Source organism: Engystomops pustulosus, chromosome 6 (genome assembly GCF_040894005.1).
Source record: "Engystomops pustulosus chromosome 6, aEngPut4.maternal, whole genome shotgun sequence".
Lineage (NCBI taxonomy): Eukaryota > Metazoa > Chordata > Amphibia > Anura > Leptodactylidae > Engystomops > Engystomops pustulosus.
This window is the reverse complement of record NC_092416.1, coordinates 143550697-143559481: the sequence shown is the minus strand read 5'-3', so window position 1 is coordinate 143559481 and position 8785 is coordinate 143550697. Positions and strand designations below refer to the sequence as shown.

Sequence of the window (8785 nt, the reverse complement as noted above, 5' to 3'; positions counted from 1 at the left end):
TGGCACACGTGGCGTTTTGGCCCGTTTTATGCAGTCCGGCAAAAAAACACATACGCTAAAAACGCATGTGTTTTGACCAGTTTGAATTAAGATAATTGGTCAAACCTGTCAAAAACATTTTTTTAAAAATGGGCCAAAAATGTGTTCAAAACACCACGTGTGCCATCACCCTCCCCCAACACACTAATTTCGAGACAACACCTGAAAGTTTTGATACTTTAAATCGCGCTACTTGCATCAGCAAGTTTACATCAAACCGTATAGGGGAACAAACGCATCTCTGTTTCACAATATGTCACGTGATCAGTGTGATAATTGAAAATTGCAAGACTGTACTTGAAGTTCTCAACTCTGCATAGGCTCTAAACCAGTTTGGTTTAACCTGGGGTTACATTGTTACAAAATCTACAGTCATAGCAGAACAAACTATAATGCCCTCAGACTGAGCGCTGACTTGTCATCCACTTCCATTCACGCAGAACTAACCCTTTCCCCCCCAATAAAAGAGAAACAGATGGTATAAGAATAGAACATTGTTTAATACTCCCTGACTGAGGCCTCGTGTACAGACAATGCCAGCACACTGCACAGTCAGGCACAGAAAGGGTTAATACTATACAAAATAAACCCCCCCCCCCCCGCCTCCCCATCATAAGACTGTTCATAGCACCAATGAAATGTCTTCATACAAGTGAATATCCTTCCTTCTGCGAGATGTCCCAAACGGAGTTATAATGCAAAAATAGGAAAAGGTTTGTCACGACGTCCAAAATAAATATCTTTTTTACATGGGGAAATGTTCATATACACAGCGATGAAAAGTGGAATTTTAACCTATTGCCTATCTATGGGGCCTGTGCTGCTTGATGGTGCATTTAAGACCTCGGTCATCAAAGAAAGGTACAGATTAAAAACCCAGCACATTATAGGGTTAATAGTTATTTTAAAAAAACACAAGGAAACACATGGTGCAGCTGTGGACACTCTTATGTGAACCAGATGTAGATTCTTGTTCCTGTAACATGGGTTGTTTTAGAGCAGAAAACGCTCTGTAAGCAAAACAGTTAAAGCCGAGGTAGTCGTATCGGAACTACAAAAATATACACAGGGCTGCAAGAAACCGTCCAACACTTAAAATTCCCAGAATCCCTGAAGGCAGCGGCAAGACCAAGTCTCCGTTTTTTGTTTGTTTTTTGCAAGGTACATGCACAGATTGTAGAGCTTTAAAAAAAAAAAAAATTCTTGGTCACTCCAACAATGTACCATAAAATGACATCTTGTGTTCTTGTAGATTCTGAGTCGTTTGATACTTGGACATCCACAGCCCACGTCATTTAATCCACAGCTGCTTCAATTTTCACATAAAATAAGCAAAAAATGTTTGTATAAAAAAAAAAAAAGGCAATTTGTACAAAAAATAATATGAAAAGTGTCCAGCGTATGTAAAATAAATAGAAATCACAGATCACAGTCAGTTCGCAGTAACTTGAGATTTCAGCCAGTCTAATCCAGCAGGCAGCCTGTAGAGGAAAGGCAAACAAGATCAATCATTGACATTAGGAGAAGGACACACAATTCTCCAGGAAAAAAAAAAAAAAAAAAAAAAACCTTTCAGGGAGTTTTGCAATAGTCCCAAATGATAGTTTTAGAAGTTGGGATCAGAACTTTGTCTTTTTAGAAAACTGTCACAAAACTTTCCACTGCTTTGTCAACAGTTTGAGTGTTGCAATACGGTAGCTTTGATTGAGAAACAAATGTAATGTAGCACTAATAATTGTCCGCATCATGTCCTCTCCATCTGTAACAGGCTCTTTACCCGAGCTATTAACCTGTTATTTACACATCTGTGTGTAATACTACTTTAAAGAAGGGCCGCAGCTCATATACTATGCTCCCCATACCCCCATTAGTCTCATATTGGTGATAGCGTTCATCATCTTAGCGGTATAACTCCTTAAAGTTCTCCTAAAAAAATCACATTATTTCCACTGAATATGTTTGAATAAAGACTACCAGAAGTTTTCACCAGTGTTCGGTATTGGCCCTGGAGATCTGTGCAACCATATCTTTTTGTAGGTTGCTGGTAGCAGCAGGACTGTGGAAAAAAGTTTATATTCCAAGATTGTAGCTGGACTTGGTGCAATAATGTGCACTTTTATCAGGTATGGCCCCTCTTCTCTGAGTAAGAACTGCATCAGGCTTCTGGGTGGATATTACAGCAGTTTCAATGCAAAGATTAAAGAAAACAGAAGTGTGAGGATCCAAGTCCAGCTATAATCTGCTGCACACACCAATACAAACTGATGACTAGCTCATGTAGCTGTGCTTTCTCTCATTGACCTATATGCAAGCTCGACTCTTGAACTATTGTGGTCTTTGAAAATCAGTCGGATTAGTAATGCCTCCACATGTAACCTAATAATATAAGCCTGGCCTGGGGGAATAGAAGTACCAAAGAGGTCTTTAATTCCATCAAGGCAACTTGTAACTTTCATTCCCACAAGGCCACATGACCAGAAAGCTAAACATGACTGCAATTCATAGCAAACAAACTTACCCTTCTCCAGTAAGCGCACAGCAACCCTGAATATGCCAGGCTCTGTCTTTTATGGCGCTAAGTGCCAACATAGTTGAGATCTCAGAGGCCGACATGGAGTCCTTAACATCCTGTTTGTTAGCAAAAATTAACACAGCCGCGTTCTGCAGGTCCTGTGCGGAGAAAGGCATTTGTTTAGAACATGGCTGAAAGGAAATTCTGTTACTTCCCATTGTAGTTATCCCAAAGGCTGCAGACTTGTGAATTACTCATATCTTTTGTGTCAGTCCTTTTACTAGAGTTGGCCTGTATATGCTTAAGGCTGGGCTGGCATCTCGTTTTTTTTTGCATACGTTAGACATAATCTGCAATGTATACGTCTAAAAATTGACGTCCTAGATGGTGGCATCAGTTTTACACTTAAAAACACACTTTTATTTTTTTTTAAAGAAGAGAATTTTAAGATCCATATTTGGATACATATCCACATTTTGCATATGTTTACCAAAAGGACATAAAGAAAAAAAAGATACAGTTGAACGGGCTAACAAAGTTACACTGTTTGTGCATCTGTCATGTCCATAGACATTAATGGATGCGCAGTACCGTGCGTTTTGATACTTTTTTTCCAGTAAAAACCGCGTCTATCAGCAGTATGCAAAAACGAGACATGAACCCAGTCTAACAAAGCAGCCCACATATAACATCAATCATTAGAGAGTTAGCTGGACTTTCTAATGAATAACTAAATGAGAAAGTCTGCTCTTGTTTGGGGCGGTTGCTTCCATTACTTTGACTGCCATTGAAAGGGTGGGGGATGGGTGCTCCCTGTTGGAGTCCCTCTTCAATTAGCTGTGACCTACTTATCCAGCAACCTTCAGGCTCTAGCCGGAAACCCATCAGAAAGCGTGAGGATAACCCACTCACCTCATGTGCCAGCATCTTGTACAACTCATCCCGCGTCTCTGGCAAGCGTTCTCGATCCGTGCTGTCAATCACCAAAATGACAAACTGGAAAACAAAGTAGATGGAGTAAGACATGACGTCCCTAAGAGTGGAGGCTACGGAATTGTAGAGACTACAGAATATTGCCATTACAAACACATCCTAAGTGTCCAGCAGTTTGGAGAGCAGCGGCCCTACAATGCATGCTCTGCTCCTATTGGACTTTTTGGGTAGCACTTGCATTTCCTAAAAAAATTCTTTATTTTATAGATTTGTTTTTATTCTAATTTTTGTTTTTTCCTCCCAGACAGTTATGAATATACAGAGAGTCCCCAGGTTATGTACAAGGTTCTGTAGGTTTGTCCTTCAGTTGAATTTGTATGCAAGTCGGAACTGTATATTTTATAATTTTAACCCAAGCCTGAATTTTTTTGTCCTCTGACGATTGGATTTAAAAAATTTTGGGTTGTCATAAGAATCAGGATTAACAATAAAGCTTAGTTGCAGACAACTAGCCCCAGGCTGCAATAAACAGCTATAACAAAGTACAGTAATTTACCAAAATCCAGAGGTCCGTTTGTAACTAAGCATCATCTAAGTCGGGTGTTCTTAAGTAGGGGACCGCCTGTACTGACAACTGGGTTGTACTTTTCTCCTTAACAAGAGGGGTTGTTCCCGTACTGTCCGCACTCATTGGAGACAGTGTATTGTACCACACCCATTTGTCCATTTATTCATACATACTGAACACTTTCTGACGCACAGGATGTGGGTATTAGAAACGTTCTGCAGTATATGATTGACCCGCATGTACTAAGAACTTAGAAAACTGTCTGTGGATTGTGCAGAGGGCGCCAGATTTCTGGAGCACGTTCCCTGCACAGCTCTGACAAAGGTGCACCAAAAAAATTAGTGCTCTCTAACATGGAGCGTGCAACACATTTCTGTCCAACTTTGCATGAAAATGTAGTGCAGAAATTTGTGTGGCATGAAGCATAGTGCAGCTGCGCCACAAATCGGTCATGTGCAACACTTCTTAAATACCTGTGCACGCAGTTTGCACCTAAAAGAATGTGCAAAGTGCTACAGAAAACTATCACACGGCCCTTAGGACCTTACTATTGGGGCAGTTCCTTTATATACAAATGAAGGAAGTCCCATGATTGTATCCAATTATAAATTCTAACAGGAGTCCGCTAACATACACCTAGCGTTCCGGAGCTCATACCTCAGTATTAGAGTAGTAACTGTTCCATGTGGCGCGAAGGGTTTCCTGTCCCCCAATATCCCACATCAGGAAGTGGGTGTTTCGCAGGACAATCTCTTCTACATTACTGCCAATAGTGGGTGCTGTATGAACCACTTCATTCATGAGACTGGAAGACAGAAGCAGCAGTTTTATAGCATCTACAAAGACTGGAACTACACAATAGAACACTTATACTGAGGAGGCCATACATTATTATGTGCTTAGAGGTGTGTGGGATATTGCATTGCTCGGTCTTGTTAGATGCAGCCTGTTGTGGTATTGGAGACTCTTAAATTAATGGTACAAGTTAAGGTCTTCAACCAAGATAAACCTGTTGCAAAACTACAACACCCAGCATCCTCGGTGACCATCAGAGCATGCTGGGGGTTGTTGCTACAGATCAAGAGCCGCAGGTAAGGAATCGTTCCCCCTTGATAAATATGTATTTGCTATTCACAAACATCTAGCGCAGGATATACCTTAATACAGTTCATTGCTCTATGTGATATGTATTAAGGGTCAGTACTGATAACAATACGACTTCTTCACACCCCATCAAGTGCTATATCCTAACTAGACAAGTGTCTGTCACATCCTCTATTGTGCCTCAACCATCTGCTGGGGGTGGGGTGTGAATACTCACAATTGGTACAGGATGGTCGTCTTCCCAGCATTGTCCAGCCCAACAATGATGACTTTGTGCTCTGTGGAATAGAGATAAGCAGTGGTTATGGCCTGTAGTGTGCAAGTCCATCATGTTACACCAAGAAATGGCCTGTGTTTTTTGGATTTGCACCTATGACTAATTGTAGTTTTAGACGTGAACTTGTATGCATCCACCTATCCATAGAGGACACGGTTCATGTCCCATAAATAATACAGGCAGAATTATAGATATTCATAAGATCTCTATGGAAGACTGACAAACACAACGTCCTCCCTCCCCTTGAGACAGATGTGGAGAGGAAGGAATGTGAGCTATGTCTGAACTCAGAAAACATCCAGGGCCAAGAGCCACAGAGGAACTTGCTAAGAAGAGAACAAAACTCTCCCAACAGCCTCCCCCTCCCCTTCTTCCATGGTACAAAAACACCAGGGAATGAAACCTATTCACACCCAGCTGTGCAGAGATAATAGCCTGCAGCCAGAGGCCTCCATACACACAAGGGGGAGAGAGCAGAGGGCAGAGGTGATGAGCAGAATACCAGGGGGTACAAAGGCCAAGAAGGCAATGCAGTTCTCAGCAGGACATACAGCACAGGGGTCCGGGTTATTATACAGAAAATACATCAGAGCCACAATCCAAGCACATATTGTACATGTAGAAACCAGAACTTCATCTACACAGGATTCATACATAGACTTGGCACAATATTGGGGGAGGGATAGATCTTTCAGTTTCACCCCTCAATAGATAAAACTTTCATCAATAAATAGACCAAAGCTGGCAGAGTGGATTTTGACAATATGCAATAAGTCAGGTCACTAATATAAATAAATGCAATGAAAGGTTTAATTGAGTTGCCCATCTGTCATTTTTCACAGCTCTAATGTGTCTTTGGATGGAAGAAACCTTGTAGATATGTCTATTCTAGCAGTATGTACAAGCAAAGAGTACTATATGCAGCACCTGGTAGTATACACAAAGCACAGAGTACTACATACACAGTATATACAGCACCTGGTAAAATATACAAGCACATAGTCCTACATATAGCACCTAGTAGTATATACAAAGCACATACTATATACAGCACCTAGCAGTACTATATACAGCACCTAGTAGTATATAGAAGTACTACATACAGCATCAGGTAGTATATACAAGCACAGAGTATTACATAAAGAACACAGTACTACATACAGCACATAGTAGTATATAGAAGTACTACAAACAGCATCAGGCAGTATATACAAGCACAGAGTATTACATAAAGAACAAGGTACTACATACAGCACATAGTAGTATATACAAAGCAGAGAGTATTATATACAAGCACAAAGTAGTATATACAAAGCACAGAGTACTGTATACAGCGCCTAGTATTATATACAAGTACTACATACACATATACAGCACCTGGTAGTATATACAAGCACCTAGTACTATATAGAGGACACAGTAGTATGTACAGCACATAGAACTACATACAGGACAGAAGTATGTACATAGTACTGCATACATTATATACAGCACATATATACATACAGCACATATTAGCCACATGGATCTGTCACTCACATCCAGAGCTGACAATCCTTACTAATAGGGATAATCCTGGATTTCTAGGCTTGGCCTGAGCTACTAGTGAATGTCTCTATCACCCACCTTTATTGCCGAAGATGCTCATGAGTTTAGTAAACAGTTGTCCCATTGTTTCACGTCACAGGATAATCCACCTGAGGGATCGATAAGGAGGCGCAGCCTGCGGCCGATCTATCGCGATGCGATGCCGACTATTCTCTAGAATACGGCGATCTGCTCCTCAGTGCATTTAAACTGACGTGACGTCAGCCCATGCCCCGCCCATGGGAACGTTCCGTGGGAGTCCCCGTGACGTCAGCGACTGGGGCCGGGCGGGGAGTATCGGGCGGTGGTGGTGACGTCACAGTGACCCGGCTGCGGCTGACTTCCTGCCTCCATAGCTGTTTCCGTGTAAGGTGTCGCTTGAGGCCATTGTCACCTGTATTACTGTCACCTGCCTGATGTACAACCTGATACTGAGACATGAGGGGACAACACAAGAGCGGCGTTCTCCATCCTTCTCCCCTCCCAGCACGTCCTGCACAGGGAAGAATTATGTGTTTGCAACTTTTTTATTTTCAAATAAAAATTTTTTTTTTATTTACAAAAGCAAAAACACACAAAACTACAGGAATGAACAGGTTTTGGGGTTTTTTTGGATGAAAAATAAAAACTTGCTGTGGTCAGAATTATTTCTGTCAATCAGGGATGTGAAATAGCGAGCGTAGTGTGAACACAACCTAAGGCTACATTCACAGCTGTTTTTTTTTTTTAATACAATTGCATCTGTTCTGTTGACAGAAAGACTATGAACCATGCGTGAAATTAGGCCCAAACTCTAAACTCTGCTTTTAAACATTGATCACTCGGCCCATTAAAAACTGTGAATTGATCCAAAACTCTTTGTCTCCATGGAAAACCTTTCTTGGGCATAAAGGGAATAAAAGAAGCCATACTTCCCCAGCTTCTACAAAAGAAACCTAAACTTATCTGCATAATCCACTCCAGGTTTTGGCTTCAAAAACAATGTCAGGGAACCAGAACTTGTAAACACAGCCTTAGGCCACGTGACACACACGGGATGACAATAGAAAAAGACTGCATGGGCAGCAATAGCATCTGCTGTATATTCTGCGGCAGTATCGGCTCCAGGTTTCAGGAGGCCCCTGGGTGACAGAACCTCAGTGGGCCCCTTTGCAGTGAACTCACATTAGAAATTCAGAAACTAAAACAGTCTCCTGTTCCCTAAAATATTCCCTAATTTGTCATACCAAACAGCCCCCCCCCCCAGCAGCCCAGTTGTCCAGTTCTGGCGCTGACCCTGTTCTGCGGCCCGGGCAGTCATCTCATAGGCAGGACTGTGGAATCCATGGCCGTGGGCATTAGCCAATAGAATTACATGGGGATTTGTGCTAATGCTGAAGCAACGTCTAGCACATGTCCACATTATAAGTTTGTGGGCAGGAGGCATAAGAGGAACCATTGTTAACAATGTTTGTGAATTGAGAGAATCCATGCACCTTTTTGCCAGGAAGCCTAATGACATGATGTGGGATAAAAGCCAAACCAGTATATTTCTTCTACAGAAGGAACAGATTCCCAGCTGTAGGCTGTTTGAATTTGCAGTGTAGGGAACTGCTTTGGCTGAGTGAGAAGCTTTTGATTAGGGCCAGGAAGTGAGAATTTGCCAATTAAGGCTGCCTTGTAGGCAGGGGCAGAGTAAGACTGCCATGACCCCTGGGCTGTATAAATATTAAGCCCCTACACTTCTGGAATTACATCCTACATATGGAACTAGAATCAAGCTTCT

At 41.8% G+C, this 8785-nt stretch overlaps 1 protein-coding gene across 1 annotated transcript; it reads right to left on the bottom strand.

Annotated features, from left to right (window-relative positions):
• Positions 1–520: 520 nt before the first annotated feature.
• Positions 521–7249, bottom strand: ARL5C (ARF like GTPase 5C). The gene is made up of 6 exons (XM_072111535.1): positions 7060–7249; positions 5374–5434; positions 4710–4857; positions 3464–3547; positions 2558–2709; positions 521–1520 (listed from the first exon to the last, which is right to left on the bottom strand). Exons 1-6 carry the CDS (start codon positions 7103–7105, stop codon positions 1472–1474), a joined length of 540 nt encoding a protein of 179 aa, XP_071967636.1. The 5' UTR covers positions 7106–7249; the 3' UTR covers positions 521–1471.
• Between the last annotated feature and the right edge of the window lie 1536 nt (positions 7250–8785).